General features: G+C 33.0%; 1 protein-coding gene across 6 annotated transcripts; it reads right to left on the reverse strand.

Annotated features, from left to right (window-relative positions):
- Nucleotides 1–231: 231 nt before the first annotated feature.
- LOC140669692 (protein Wnt-11b-2) lies at nt 232–16,994 on the reverse strand. 6 transcript variants are annotated; one of them, XM_072899728.1, is made up of 6 exons: nt 16,738–16,994; nt 15,910–16,165; nt 8,194–8,438; nt 6,554–6,906; nt 6,069–6,340; nt 232–1,544 (listed from the first exon to the last, which is right to left on the reverse strand). In XM_072899728.1, the coding sequence occupies exons 2-6, from the start codon at nt 15,993–15,995 to the stop codon at nt 1,370–1,372; spliced, it is 1,131 nt and encodes a 376-aa protein (XP_072755829.1). In that variant the 5' UTR covers nt 15,996–16,165; nt 16,738–16,994; the 3' UTR covers nt 232–1,369. The 6 variants fall into 6 exon arrangements, with proteins under 6 accessions (XP_072755829.1, XP_072755827.1, XP_072755828.1 ...); XM_072899726.1 differs by having other exon boundaries at nt 15,910–16,296; XM_072899727.1 differs by having other exon boundaries at nt 16,721–16,994.
- Nucleotides 16,995–17,440: the final 446 nt, after the last annotated feature.

Consider the following 17,440-nt stretch of genomic DNA (forward strand, 5'->3'; position numbering starts at 1 on the left):
ACAAAATGCTGACGAAATTAATTTAGAAAAAATCTGAAGATAATGTTTCTATATAAATTAGAAAGAAATTGGTAATTTAAAAAGAAATACAAAATTATTCAAATATACTTGAAAATATATTTTCAACTATAGAGAAGGACTGTATAAAATAATTTACCTTAGTAACACTTTTACACAGATAATAAAACTTTTATTTAGTCATCTATACAATGAAAAGAATGTAGAGGAAAAAGCGATTCTTACAGAATATTAATCAAAATTTTTCGATTATTGTCTCTTACAATAATAATCTAAAGTTTCAGTAAAATTTGATCAAATTTGCAAGTGGGTATCGTTATGTTTATTGTATCATCCATACGCATTCCAGCAGACATAATGCATATTCGATAAAATATACAAAACGCGAATGGCTTTGTCATTTCATTTGATCATCGACAAACTACTTTTCCTGGTAATCGTATCATACAAAAGAGGAAAGAATTTAAACTGATAAGATATTGAAAAATATTTTGATAAATGTACGAAATTCTTTCCGGCGATAAACCGAATCTGGATGTCGCTAAATCATTTATATTCATGCATAAATTCCTATTTCTATAAAAATTAAATCCTATCGTGTATCTAATTAAACACAGTGTCAAATTGTAAATTCCATCGTTCGAGTTATTTTCGCTTGGCAGGAAACGATTGAATAAAATTGAGATACCATTTCTAAGCAAGGTATATTGCAGAATGTATTAGGTTACATTGAATTCGAGCATTCTATGTACATTGCTCTGATCTACATTTAAAGTCGCGAAATGTCGATAGCTATGACGATTCCTTCGATTCGTGACGCCACAATTTACATTAATTCCGCAATTATCGAGAGGCAAATGGGTTATCGTCACTCGTCATGCGAACAAACATAATATTTCCACGACACACACACACACACACACGCAAATACACGCGCAAACGCACCCACACACACATGCATGCACACTCACATACATTGAATAAATAGCAAATATAGCATAGTATAAATAACTCCTCTATTACGTACTACCATGAGTTATATATCTACGATAAATAATTTATCGCCTAAATAATTAGCATCGCGTTTTTCTCATTCGCGCGCGAGATCAGGTTTTCACTCGCTACCGAATGCACAAATCTCACTCGCAACTTTCATATCCGCGCGCATCTCGTAGCATTAATTTGGTCTTAGTGTATGTAATTTATAAATCGAATGGATCGTTACATATGGCGCGCGCGTATGTAAATCTAATTCATTAACCCTTCGGCGCTTCCTTCGAGCAGATTAAGGCTGTATTCATCCCGCTCGTACATATTAATATATAATAATTTCCGAATCTGCGTCATATCTTCAATTACATTCGTATGTTTGTATGACTCGTCTGCATGTCTTGCACCTCACGTAACAGCAACTGATGTACTTGCAGTCGCATCTCTCTAGGATGCTCTCGGTCCTGGTAATGTGACCACGTCCACAGCAAAGATATTCGCACCCTTCGTAACCAGAACTGCTGCCATTACATTGTCTGTGAAATTTTTTATTTTTTATAATTATTTTGCTGCAGATATATTTAGAAATGGTAATTTCTAATAGCTTCCTACAAATTTTTAATAGTAAATGATAAATAAATCAAAAATATGTATGTACAATATAAATTTAATAGTAACATAACGAAAAGAGAGAGGTAAAATCCGAAAATTAATAATTTATAATAATCGTATTGTACCATACGTAATCCATACTGCCAACATTTTTTACTTTGGATATTTTTAATATTATTATACTTTTTTATTCTAAATAATATGAAATAGTTTAAAAAGATTTAGATTAAACTACATGCATACACAACTAAAAGAAAGAAGATTGTATATACAGAGTAACATCTTTTTTAAATTACTTTTCACTATAGTATTTTTACTACACGATAATTAATTTTTTATTATTTGCAGAATTATTCCATTAATATAATCACATTTAGCGAATATTACAGGGACGTATTAGAAATATTATAGACTATTCATCTTACGTTTTGTAATATTTCTTTAGAAATTATAATAATCGAGAAAAGGAGAGAGAGAGAGAAAACTATATAATTTTAATAATTGAAACTGCCTCCGGTTACTTCGATAAAACTTCTCAGACTCTACTATTAATCGATTTGCATGATGTCCATCTGATATGTTGTAAAGATGTTCGCTTTTTGCAGATGAGACTATCCGCGTAATCTACGGATATACGGTGTTAAGAAAAAAGAATCACGAAAAGTCTGTTTCGTCGTACATGGAACGATCTGAGGAGTCCCGCGTGATAAATATTCGCCACGCCTATTTTGTATAATTATACACGGGTTTATAATTATTGGGTTGTAAGTTGTAAGCTGTAAACCGGCGAGGCGAGTCAGTGGTGCCCAAAGAACCTGATACTATATATTAGTAATGGCGAATGAAATATCGGCGAAACAGATCAGATTAGCTTAGTTTACGAATCACCTCAAAAATAATCATATTTCGTTTTATATGTCTTTTAAGAATAAAAGAAACTTCTCACGCTTCACGGAAACGCGCGATGGTTTGCATCATCAATAAATCTCGCTACAAAATTGAAATGTGAAATCGTATTTGCATTAAAAGAAACTAATATCCAGGCTAGATAGGCTAATATAAGATATATTAACCAATCGAAGGAATAGAGAGTTGGCATATTTATTAATGAACTAAAGCTTGTGTGTGTGTTTTTATTTATGTAACTATATTTATGAAATCCAAAAGATATGTTATTTCATCTCTAGTAAAACCAAGTCAAGAAAAGATTATTTTATACATTAATTGAATTCAATTTTTACTTTTTATTTCACCTTTTAACACATGTAACATACTTTATTTCAAATTAGGAGATAAAAATATAATTAAATAAAAAATAAGATTCAAATCTTATCATTTACAATTGTGCGAAATCCTTTGTTATATTTTTATAAAAAATCACATTCTTTATACGCGTGAATGAAATAGCGTAAAGCATGATAAAATATACAACGGAAATATGGGTTATTATGGTCAATATAACAGGAAAATCTTATGACAGGCGATATCTTATTTATATCAACATCCTTTCACACGTTTTCCATAATGTATAAAGCATGCGGAGTACAAATAATAAGCTACGGCGATTTATGGACCGAGCGAAACGAGATAAAGAATTCACCGGATCTACCACGTGCATCCGGTACTTCCTCCGTCTTATAGAATGTCTAGTCATTCCTGCCGTGGGTGATCTTAATTCACGCGGAACAAAGCGTAGATAATTTGAGATGAAGAGTCATTTTCTGTGCTGTCGGAAGATCCGTAGCAAATGCAATCATCATATATTACAAAAGTCACTCTTCTCGCTAAACCGGATACGACTTGCATCTTTCTTTCATGTTCATGATAAATTAGTTAATGTTTCTTATGCAGGATGATTCAAACACAGAGTTCTACATGTAACAATCTTTAGAAACATATTAGACAAAATTAATCTTTTTTTAATTAGAACAATTTTCAGTTAGATAAACAATTTTTATATAATATGTACGGTTTAATATTAAAAACAAAGAATATTACTATAAAAGAAGATTTAAATACAGTGCATATTATTTAAATAATAATTTATTAAAAACGAGAAGAATATAAATGACGATTTGATATTCACTTTAACGTAAAAAGAAATTTGTTCCATATTTATTAAACAATCCATGACTAAAGAATGATGTGAGTCTCGGGGAAACCCTACCTTATAGCACAACGGCTTTTCAAGAGATCGTAAAGTAACGTCGTTAAAAGGGAACAGTAGCGCTAGCTCGCGAAACGACACGTAGCGAAAATTAATGTTAGCACCTTTCGTAAAAAAGCGGAAATAATACTGTGAATGGACGTCGTAACGGTATTCAGCATCGTAAAACAGGTATATTCATTCGATTTCGAAAACAGGTTCGGACCGAGTGTCGTCATCGTCGAGATGATAGGATGCCCTATCTCTGACGTCTTCTCTCATTCTCGCTTCGTGCGTAATTACCGACGCGTTCACATAAATAAGCCTGACATTCTGGCTAATGTCGAAGATAACTAATCGAAACGGCGAAGTTTGTTCAGAGTGGCTAGGCATTTTATGTTACCCGGAGACAGTAATGAATGAGTAGGATAAATGACATATTTTATTTTAATGCCTGATACGACTTGACACTTCCAACCGATATAACAAAAAAACGAATTAAAATGATGATTGTTTTACACGTGCTCATTTAAGCAACCAACAAATTAGAATCCTGAAAGGAACGATTAGATAAGTTAAACATGCTTTAAGAATTAATATTTAATAAAATGAATCATTTTTTTAAATTAGAATAATTTTCAGTTAGATAAATTGACAATTTTTATATGATTTTTAGATGTACGGTTTATGTTTTATGTTAAAAGCAAAGAATATTAATATAAAAGAAAGAAGAGGAATAGAGAGGATTTGTTATTGAAATAAAACTAATAAAATAGTTATCATAACAACATTTGAGCCAGTTTTTCATGGAATGCTTAAGGAGGCTTGCAAGTTGTAAAATAATACATGAAAAAAATCTTTATACTAGAGATATTATTTTGAAATAATGATTATTAGATTACTGCGATTGCAAGATGGGTATAAGATAAAAAAGAAATCGCAAGTCACAGTAGTGACCAAATGCCTCATAAGAGACGCGTTATAGCGTCTTTCATCGCACTTTTATATACCGCCAGCTCATAACCCGGATTACAAGCTGGGAAAGTGCATGCGATAAAATCACACGAACTTACTATCAGCGGTGTCTTTTCACGAACCGAAGTCACGCATTAACAAAATTTTGTAAAAAAAATCCTAGAGAGTATTTCAGTATTCAATGTTTCATAATCTCAGTATTTTTTATTGTTCAATAAAAATTCTAAAAATTCATTACCAAAGACTATAATTATTAGCTTTCCAAATGATGTGTTTTCGACAGAAGTTAATGACCTATCGCGAAAATAACTACTGCGGCTGAGAAAGGAGACTCTCCTGCCCGCGGCTACCGAAAAAAGTGGATCGGTTGCAGTCTTCATATCTTTCCCTCCCTTCATACCCGCCCTTCACTTTATGGAGTCATGGCATACCTCTTTTCTGCCTGCTAAGTTGTTCGCGCTTTTTTTCAGTCGAAAAACGAGAAAGGCCAGGAGAAGGATTTTTGTAGCGCTAAATTCTCTTAACGCATTCTCCTTTTCATTCGTTAAGCTCGATTTATTCGTGTTTAAACATTTTAAGAGAAAATAATTTTTGTTTTTGAGAAGAAACATCACTGTGTACATTAGATACATATATTAACGAATACTTATATTTTTGATGATTGTATATAATATAGCGTATATAATATCGCGCGATTAATTAACGTAATTAATTAAGAATAAATAGCGTCGTAAAATGTGAGTTTATCTTGCTTCTTCTTTCGTCAACAGATGGGAGTTGTACGAAAAAAAATTATTTCGCGCAATATAACTTGATAAATATTCTTTTTTTCTTCATGTTACCGGTCATGTTAAAGCGCGATAGGAGTCTTATTACGCGATATTGCGATTATAATAAGAGATATTAAAATTTAAAGTGCGCTAGTTGCAATCGCGAGTTATCGGTATTATAAAACGGTGTAAACTAAACATTTTTAACCAGTTAACGTTAAAAGTAAACCGATTTATGTACTTTAACGAATTCTATTTTGAAAAGTTAATCGTTTTAAAGAAAATAGTATCTTCATGATTATATGGAATTTTCAGACAATATGCAAATATCCTATTTTGTGATAAACTAAATAAAAATTAATATCTTAAATATGTAATATATTCAGACACATTATAACTATCTATATCGATATTCTTTCATGCATTTTTTTGTACCTTCAAAAAATGTGAGAAACATATGTATTTAAATATCTCATTTTTGACGATTTATCCTACATAATTATCATCACTACATGATCAAATATAATTTACATATTACATAAAATAATCTCTCTAACCTGCCGATCGTTCCGAGGCTGCCTTTCTTTTTATCCGGTAGACAATAGTCGGGACTCTTGGTGGTGTACAGTAGATTGTCGTGATGGTATAAAGGCGGTAGTCTGCTGCCGGATCTCGGTCTAACTTCAGCCGCGGTAGCGTATCTGCGAAGCAAACGACTTCCGGCGGCGGATGGTCCTGATGCGCCCAGACCGCGCCAGCAGGTACGCACGCTGCAAGAACCCGACACCCCGTGGCACTTGCACTCTAGAGTCAAAGATTGCTCGACCGCCTGTCACGGGAAACATTAATTATGAGTTATTTTTTCGAAGAATAAAAAAAAATACCAATCGATAATCGAAATCTTATTCTTCAATTAATTTCATCTCGATTTGAAGATATTTATATTTATATTTATTTTTTTTCTTAAGATATTTTAGTGATAAAAATTTGAAAATTCTCTGCGAGAATTTTATCCTTTTATCCTTCCATCGCAAACACTTACCCTTCGACCCGCCCTATTATTATGCATATTGACAGCGTGCATGAACTTAGCGGTTGCACCGGTGCCGAGCGGCGTCGCGCCCTGAAGAAACCGCTTCGCCATTCTCGAGGCGGATCTCACGTCGTCTCCGCAGCCACCCCATTTGAAAGAGTTCCTTACGGATAACGTGTCGAAAGAGACGGACATCGTAGTGAAAGATGAAGGCGACATAAGCGCCGAGGGTGAAGGCGGCTCTCTTCGTGGCGGAGTCGCGCAAGAACAAGCTGCGAGGTTTCCTAAAGCGCATCCTCGTGCAAGTCGCCAAACTGCAGCAGCAGCCGACATCGCGTAGACAAAGGCTTGCTCCCTCGTTCCTATAATAAATGCACGCAAAAGTAGAGACACGTACGTGAAATGTACGTTTTTATAGCTGATGAATCCGTACTCGCAAGAAGATAAAAATATACTATATTAAACATTATTATTTATTCTCTAAATTACATAAATATTAATTAAACTCGCACAATAAAGAAGAAATGTGAAGTAATGTTTTCACATATATTTGATAGAAACAATTTCTTTTGAAATATTTACACGTATTATTAAATGAATTATAAAATTGTCGCATTTATTAAATCAACGTATACTATAAAAATTATTATGTAAAATAATCATCATTGCAACAATAGTTATCAAATTTCAATTTTAATAATTTAATTCATTAATTACATCCAGATTATATTTAATATATCATTGTAACAATATTGAATCAAATTTTATCTTAATATTCTCAAATTAACAATTACATTTATAGTCTTTTCTTTGCCAATTGAAATGTGATTGAAGAAAAGCCGATTACTGTATTATCGGAAATGAAAAGTAGAATAGTGAGCATTACGTTCGCGTGGTCATGATATATCTCTCATTGGCGCTTCTCGGTTTTCTCATTAACGGAAGATATCTTGATATCTCTCCGGGCACACTTTTATTTACAATATAATCATCGTGAAACGCGAGCGATTAATCCAACGGAGGCCGGTCACGAGGCAAGAGGATGAAGACCGAGGGAAGCTAGGAGGTTTGTTAATGATCGCTAATTGAGGCGCGCCTGCCAGGCGCTTCCTATTTACGTCGGAAATCTCTCAAAGGACATTCGATACGTTTCTCCGGAATCTTCATCGACTTTCTCATCCCTCTGTCCCGGAAAATAACTGATTATAAATTTATTATACGTAAAACATTGATGCATAATAATACGACTACATAGTCTAATATATTTATATTCTATATTGACATTTTATTATATTATATAAATGTCAATGTTATAAGTAATATTAAAAAATGTTTACGACTTGTGTATTTCTTTTTTAACAATTTAAATTTTTCAATTCAAATCCAAAATCCCTAATTTTTAAGAAAGAAGAAAGTCTAATATATCTAGTTTATTTTTTTTCTGTATTGTTGATCTTTTTAGAATAAATTCAGCAGAAGATATTTCTAAAATACATTAAATAGAATTATTTGTAATTATTATTAATTCAATTATTTTTTAGTTATTATTTGTAATCCTCGGAAAAGATTAGATGGACATTTCGTAATATCTTTAATTCTATTAGAATGTTTAAAAGATTTTTCGACAATATATGATATTTAGGACAAACCTGTAAGCAATTCGGGCGTGTAGTCAGGAGCACGTTCGATGCTGCTACAATTCCACCTGCGATGTCGGAACGCCTGTTGGCATACTATAAACGTATCTTTGGCGGCTTGCACTAAACTGGGCATCACATCCGGCGTAGCCCTGCAGGCTCTCGCTTGCTTCCTTTCCAGCAGACCCGCACTCTTCGCGCTGGTACACGCCTCTCTGGTCCACATATCCTGCGTGTCGCCGGTACGACCGAGACCTCTAAATACAATAATTTTCCATTTTATCCATCTAAATATTATGTAATTCTTCATTTAGAAAAATAACTGCATTATTGGTGGCCGCACGTTTATATCTTATTATTATATAAAATTGAATCTAAATATATCCGATTTAACAAGTGCATAATGCAATATGTGTAAGAAAATATTTCGTTAAAATTAAAATTTAAAATCTGAAATATACTTATTAAAAATATTATTTTTACAAACAAATTGATTCTTGAAATATATTGCAATTGTTACAATTATTATTAGTTAATTGCAATATACATTACATTATAATTAATATAATGTATGTATTAACATACATTACAATTATATATTATTTAATAATTGTAATATATTATATATTATATATTATATTATAAAGATTCAGAATTGATTTATGCATTTGAGATTGAGAATTCAACAATAGATACAACAATAGTTCTTAATAAGTTTCAGCATGAAGGATCTTATTTCTCCCTTGCCTTGTTCAACACTTTAGAACACGCGATCGTAGAATTCGAGGTGAAACACTCGGCATATACGACTCTGTCGGACGGATGATCGTCGAAAGGCCGACAGCCGTGAGCGATTCACCTCTTCCAGTCCTGGTACGACCCGCACCGTGCCGTAAATCAGGGGGTGAATTTCGAAAATTATAGGGCGCGAGAGGCTGAAAAGGGCTCGCCTTTAAGCGCCGCGGGTTGAATGCCGCGCGGCTCTAAACCTCGGTTCGCAACGCGCGAGAGCGCACACGGGGGATAATAATTACGGACACCTGAAAGTCGAAATGACCCGTGCACACGGTCGTCGCACCGCGTCTAGACGTAACAACCCTGGGAATGGCCGAATCGCCAACCCCGTGTCACGGAGCCCCTTGAAATTACCCTATCAAAAGCCCGCGGCTCTCTAATTCATTATTATCATCCTCGTCACCGTCGTTGATGCTACTGTTGTTATACAAGCTCACGCCAACTTGCTCCTTTTCTCTCGATGACATTTCGTCGAGAGATTTGCCACGTGTTACGACTCGACTCAGGAATATAATTTCCACATAAACGCTCGCACGAGCGTGCATTTACATTGCCTTACAACCTACGCGAGAACGTGATACAATTTGCATAAAACTTGTAACATTCGCGTAATGACTTTCTGGGTCAATATTAAGCTATCTTTACTATTTGTCTTTTCATATTAAAAATTACAATATCAAATGTAATTTTTACATTTGTATCCTACATTGTTGTGGCATTTATTTTAGATAATATTGATTCTGCAATTTTCTATGAAATAATTACTTTCATTTCTTTCATACAATATTCCACGTCGCGCGAAACAATGTGCAAAGTACATTTTGCTCGGTAAAAATAAGAAATATTGTATAAGGATGGAGTAAAAGTTTATATGTCTTTTTACGAATATATCGCGCGTGCGCATTCTTCGCACGCACGGCTCATTAAAGCTACACGCATGAAGAGCGCTAAAGCTTCGCAAAATTCTCGAGTATGCGTCTCGAATCATTTGTGCGTCACAAAAAGAAGACGAAACGAGACGATGGAAACATTCTTACTCGGAACGGTCGAGGAATTTCTACGATATTTACTCTTTACGAACTATAAATATTCGATTCAAATTATCAGTTCATTAAAACGCTAATCCACGATGATTACTTCGGCAATTTGATATGTACTAATGAGGAACCTTAGCTCGCTAAGAAAATAATAAATATAGCATGTCAAGTTTCGTATTGTAATTAACTGAGAGTTAATTATCAGCTTTATATTATATTAACGGTAAATGCAAAGTAAAAACTAAATTTAACTGATCTGTGTGTGAACAGATTCGACCTACGTGGATTATAATTTAATTTTTTACAGCAAAATTTTGTATCCATATAAATTAAAAATAAAAAGTATTTACATACACAGCAGTATATATCCTTTCTATTAATAAAATATATTTAATTTTAATAAAGTTTAAAAATAGTTGGATTGAAGACAAAATTGTTACTACTAAAGTTAACATGTATATAATGCAATAAATTGAATTAACCACAAGAATGTACATATCAAATTTTTATAATTAATCAAGCTATGATTAGAACATGCTTTCTAACGACAGGATTTTGATCTTCTTGTCAGAAATAATAACGGAATAATGATAAGCAACGGCTCAGAAGATAATTACTTGAAAATTAGAAAGCGTAACCAGATATTTTCGTCTGGATTTTAATTATGATGTTAAACAAATTTTAGGCGATATATGTTTTAATACAATATAATAAAAAGAGATATAATTATTTTGAAAATTATGTTATTGTTTTTATGTACGTTGAAAAGTTGTTTTTTTAACTTGGCGGCAACGCTTTATCGATTTCTATTAGCATTTACAACGTACATATTATATATCAGACCATATCTAACATTTATTATATCGTCAATTATAATAAATCATATCACAATACGTCGAAAGTATAATCGATATAACACGCATATTGGAATTAGTTCCGCATTGTTATGTAATTCATAGCACAAGCAACATTTATCAAACGGACAACCATTTCAATTAGCCATAATAAACTCAGCTTTAGCACAATTACGCGATATTCTGGTACGTACAAATAAATATATCTTATATCAACCTACATAGAAATAAACATAACTGAGCGGTATTGATAATGTTAAACTTTTAATACTGCTTTTTTTACATTATGTATATTTATAGATTTTTCTTTTTAAAGATTATGTAGTTCATAGGAAAAAATATTTTATATTCTTTACATTTTACTTTTTTATCTTCTGAACAGTTATATTACAATTTAGTTAACATTCTTCTAGTTTTTATCGACAATATTCTTGGACATATTCTTTTTAGATCTACTATATATTTAGTCGGTAATTTCGAAACATAATAAGATAGATTGCTTTGGCAACCGGAAAAACAAAATATCAAACGCAAAATACGATTTAATAAGCAATCAATATACAAACACTTGTGTACAGTAAAATACATAACAGGCTACTTGTGTAACTAATTGTAAGTAGAATTTTCAGTTGCGTTATGCATTGCTCAGCCTGCAACTTTGTGCGTGAAATAATTTATGAGTGGTTCTCTCAAGACGAATGCGCGACTACTTGCTATCGTATGTCAGATAATTAATTATCAGCGGCCAATGCGTACCATCGGGCCAATTATGATGCTTAAAGCGATAGTTTATATCTGATTAATTTCGAGGGTTTTGTTACGCACATGATAATTAACATTGCAAATATTAATAATAGTTTGTCTGCGAATAAGAGATTTTTACATAAACAAAAAAAAAAAAAAAATATTTTGTTATAAAATTAGTTATTGTACAGAATAACATTAAAATTTTGCAATATTAGATTAATCGATTTTATTGATTAGCGAATAAGGCGCGTTAAAGAAATATACTGTGTAAGTATGAACAATTCATCTAATTGTAAGATAGATATCTTTTAGAATAATAAACTGAAGCTCGTTAGAGAAAGATCTATACAGATCTGGATGGAAGGTGAAATGTAACGCTCAGGATAGAAACAGGATAGAAACAGCAAAGTGATTTATGGAGTGCTTTGCAACATAATAATTGCCCATTGTAACGCAGCTAATAATTTACAAAATACAATGAATACCACGCGCGTGCGTGAGTAGCTTACGGCCAACTTATCTCTCGTCATTTTGCGATCGCATTCGCATTGTTCAATAACTACCTTCGTTATGGGTAGCTCTAATGTTTTTTTTCTTAACCTTTGACGAATAATATCATGCCACTCTACGGGATGCCGAGAATAATGCTACTGATGAGCATTGAAGCTGCACCTTTAGTTTCGCTTCTCACGAGATTTTGAAATAGTTCAACGATGGCAATATTCATTTTCTTTTACAAAAAAATTTCTGTTACGTTAAAGAATACATTTTTTTTTTTTTAAATTGTTCCAGGTAAAATATATTATCCCGTATTATTCCTACGAAATAATTTTTTTAACGTAAACCATGCCCATTACCCTCGAGCTCCCAAGTAGGATTTCCATTTAAATGATCGCTATCATCCAAGAGAATAATAATGTTATCGGGTATATTACCATTTTACATAATTTGATTTGTATACCGTTGACCATTTCATTTTACGCACGAGAATCTCGCGACAGAAGGAACTTCACGGTCATTTGTGGCAGACATTCTTATGAAAATGCATGGCAATTTCTTCGAAAAAAAAAGAAAGATCACAATATATATTTCGAAACTGTGTATGGACCAGCTGCATTTTCGAAATTCATTTTGACTGGTTCGAATCGTAAAACGTAGTTTTTACGAGACCGATAATAGTCAGGCGCCTACGAGTTTGTCCGATCGAAAGATTGAAAAGAGAAAGAAGTGTTCAAAGGCGTATTTGAAAGGACAAGAAAGAAAATGAAATCGGTTCGTGTATTATCCTTAAACCACAAGCGAACGGATATTCATATTCGCTTATATTAACGATTAACAAAAAAATGGAGAACATAGGAGAATGTATTTATAACGCTATTAATCGAGACGATATCTCAAAATTGAATCACATCTTAATTATCTGTCCAATCTTATTAACATTTTTTACTTTATTCTTAAAGAGATCGTGCAGAGTCGTGCTTCATTGATTAACCCAACTTGTTTCGAAATTAACGTCGATTTGTTTATAATTCCCTCGACGTTGGTGTCCCTTGAATGACAAATTAACTAGACGAGGGAGTTAGGATCTCCTTGCGTAGGACGCGAATTCAACGTTGTAGCGATATAATACTGTTGCTCTGCATATAACTCGCGTTAAGCAAGAATGCGTGATTTACGAGCGATGCATTGTAGAGATCGCCTCGTCAAGAATGATCTTATAAATAGCAACTCGCGTGTGATTCAACGTGACCCTTCGGGCGTTTGTTGCGGGCGTTGTAAGTAAATTATTATAAATCGATCCTTGGCCTCGATTCTACGAAGATATCCACATGATCCTACTGAAAGAGCCGCAGATTGCTCAGCGAGAATGCTATTCGCAACGTAGTCTCGAAGTCATGAACAACAATCTTCGATCTTCCAGACGATGATTAATAGATCTATAGACGCAGTTCAGAATAGATTACTGTTTTTTTTTTTTTTTTTTTTTTTAATTGCGAGAAGATTAGAATATTGTACTAAAAATATGCCTTGAGATGTAAGAATGAAAATGTTCATAAGAAAGATAATTATGTTATTCTTAAAATTTTATTTTTATCTCTAAGTCTCCTTAATTTTTTCCATTACTAAAAAACTATTGTTTCATTTTCAAGACAAAAGTATTGTAAATTATTATTTATTTAAATTCTACTACTTCCAAATAAAAAACTGTGCGACAAGTTTTGAAGAAAGGTCACGTCCGATATATTGCTACCGGATGCCTTAAGACAACGTAGGATTGATGATTGCTCGCCCTAGAAATATAACAAAATCAAGAATTCGAATCACCCTTCGAAATTATCCGTCAATGTCGACCACGATAATTATAAACAAATGAATCGCGAGAAGACCTGCGTAGGCTTTGTTCCTAGGGCGAGTTCTTGGAAAACGTCGTTTATAAATCACGATTTCTAGGCAACCCCTAATCTTCCATCCCCGGCTATCCTTGCGCCGCTCCCCGATCATCTTCCTTACGTATTTTCCCTCTCCCCTCGTCATATTCCCCCGTACTTTCAGTTTTGCACGCAAAAGCACCATCACTCCGCCATTCATCATTTTCCACCGCTCAACCTTCTCTCTGTTTCCGCTTTTTCCGCTCTCTTCCCCTTTAGTCTTTACCTCGCCCTCCTTTGCAGACAATCAAATTCACCACAAATCTCGCATGACAATTAAAGTATATCCAGAGGCCGAGAAATTCTCGAAAAAGAAGGTTAATCGACAATCAGTTTCACATCAGCTTTAAATGTTAACGAAGCAATTCCGTGCATAATTTTAATGGAAAAAAGAAATGGAAAATATTTCTTGACTCAGGAATGATTGATAGAAATCGGATAATGAGAAATGACTTGCGAAACAATCTTAAGTAGTATAAAGAAATAAAGAAATAAAGAACCTACAAGTAACTGTCTTAACAAGAACATTTGCTATCTAAAATAATTCTTTGTTCTATTTGTTTTAAAATATTTATTTTTATATTAATCTTGGTGCACGATTGTTACTTCATAATCAATAATAATTTGAATCTAGAAATTGATCTAGCTAAAGATCAAAAGTCCTAAAGAAATAAAAAAGCAATTGGGAAGAGAAAGAAAAATTCAGAAATAATTTTTTGAAAATAAAAAAAACTCGATAAAATGGTTAAAGAAGGTAGTTTTTGCATTAAAATAATCGTGATAACAAACTAATATTTTTCCATCATTACTACTGATAATTAAAAAAATGGTTGGTCTGAAAAATAAGAAGTGCGATAAATTAGTCACACAATGCGAATTATTTTTAAAACTTTTTTTTATTAATAATCATCTTTTTTCATGTACGAAATATCGCCAGAATTAGAATACATTCCCGTGTATTTATGCAGCCTTATAAAGCGGTATCAACGATATCTTTATTCGAGTACGAAATTTATGTCGATCGCCTCTAAATCTCGCCATGGTCCGATCTTTTTGATCCAAGGAAAATAATGATTAAGATCGAGAGGGGGAGGCTGCGTCTCTGACTCGCGTTCTCGAGAGCGTTTCCCTCGGCCACTAATCTATTTGTTTCTCATTAACGGACCTACATTAATCTTCGAACTCGTTCGGAGCCACCGCGAGCGAACGTGAGAGCGCAAATGGAACTCATTATTACGAGGGTTCGCTGATCACAGAGAAACTTCTCAGATATCTCTGCTTGATTCAATGATTGAAGAACGTTTACATACGACTATGCATATATATTTTTGGCTTGCTACTGTAATTATATGATTCAATATTTATTCTTTTCTTTTCACCTAATTTTTTATATAGCGCACAAGTTATGAATTTCTACAATTTTGTATATATTTTTAACAATATATTACAAAAAACTAATGTCTATCTTTCAGACTATTATTTAACTTAATTTTTTTTATTATTAAAACTTAGATTTAGCTTTTCGTATGTACAGTAAAAAAAATTACATTGCAATAAAAAAAGACGATAAAAATAAAAAATTTGAGCTTGAAATGAATGTCTAACGATAGCTAATATAGCGGCTATTTTAATTTAAAAAATTGATTGAAGATTATTATTCTTATAGTCGTAAAATGAGTTTCCCCCATTTTAGTCGTGCTAACCCATTTAATCGTTATGATTGACATTTCGGAGTTCGTGAATGTCAAGACATGTAAAGACTGATTTTATTAGATATTTGTTGTACAAGATGAGTTATGTCTAAACATGCAAAATACAAAAAATATACATTTAAATAATATACTCTAAAGATAAATCAGTACTCACAGCCATTTTATACATCTGCCATCTTGAACCACCAACACGAGCAGCAGAAACCAGACTTTAGCACCGCTTAGTTTCTTTATCCGCATTTTTCCCGTTTCGCATTCTAAAAGGTTAACATCGTCGCTCTCATTCCAGGAATACCGCGAAGACGATTTTTATCCGCGTCTTCAAAGACCGCTAGCCATCCCTCGATGCTGCGTGAATCGCTTCGCGAAGATTTGGAATCTCTTCGTCACGTTCATCATTCAATTTGTCTCTATTAAAAAGTCACAATATTTTCCTTTCTTTATGAAAAAATGGAGATTTAAAAAAACTACGTTAATGCATATAATACAAAAAGTCTTTTTTTTATAGTCCTTTATAGCATCCTCGTCGAGATTGTTGATCCTGTATGTAACAATATCATTATACATATATTTAACATCGCATTCGATCATTAACTCAATTACTTTTTTTGTCAAATAGTTTTATGATAAAAATAATCCAATTGTTGTTAATATCTTTTAAATGTTATTCCGCAGAACAGTTATATTTGACGATATTATTTTAAAAATTTTCGAAATTAAATTTGAAAGATTAAGATTTTCTATTGATTTAGGGGAATCAGAAAATTTGTGAATTTTATATCTTATATCTTTTAAATTAATTAATAATAAAACAAAATATATACAAAAATTGTTAATCGATCCTTGTACCAAACTTTGCTTATTTATCGATGAAATTGTCCTTAATCATAACTGAATACACTTTTGCTAAAAGCCAAGGATTATTAATTCCTGTGAATTCAAATTGTGTATATTAAATAATTTACGTTTAATATCTAATAACCCTTTGTAACATTTCACTGATTAATGAAATTATCTTCAAGACTTTCTTTCTTTCTTTGAACGCGGTTGATAGCTAATTAAAAGACTAAACGAGAGACTGTACAATACGCGCACAGACACCAGGCATCACTTTCGTTGAAATCGCGAGTGAAAAACACATGGACAGTACGCTTCAGGATCCTTCAGGATCTGCGACGATTTCGACCAACTTTCTCGTGCACCGTGCGTCCGGCTCGGCAGGGAGTCTGCGTGCTTACAGGTGTCTGTCGGAGTAGTCCCGCAGGATTTGCCAGTCGGTGGTGGTGGTGGAGTCCTCCTACTCTACTTCACTTCCTCCTACTTCGCCTCCTTCTTCAGTCTCCTCTATTCTCGATATATGAGGAATTCGACGATCGACACGGGAATATCGTCAAATGAAGAAAAGCAATTGTTGTCGTAAACTTCTTTTCTAACACCGAATACAGATTTTTTTCCTTTTTATTCGCGATATACAAATATATAAAAATCTCTTTTATGCTTTGCAGCTTTATACGTGGAGGAAATTGCAAGATAGATTTTTATTTAACATATATACTTTATATATATGTAGATATAAAATGATTGACATTCTAGAAATTTTGAGAATTCGAAAAAGTTGAAAGGCAAAAATTGCTTCCTTATTCAATTTTAAATAAGTTTGACACAAGCATACATATTACTAGAAA

The sequence above is a fragment of the Anoplolepis gracilipes genome, chromosome 9 (assembly GCF_047496725.1).
Source record: "Anoplolepis gracilipes chromosome 9, ASM4749672v1, whole genome shotgun sequence".
Lineage (NCBI taxonomy): Eukaryota > Metazoa > Arthropoda > Insecta > Hymenoptera > Formicidae > Anoplolepis > Anoplolepis gracilipes.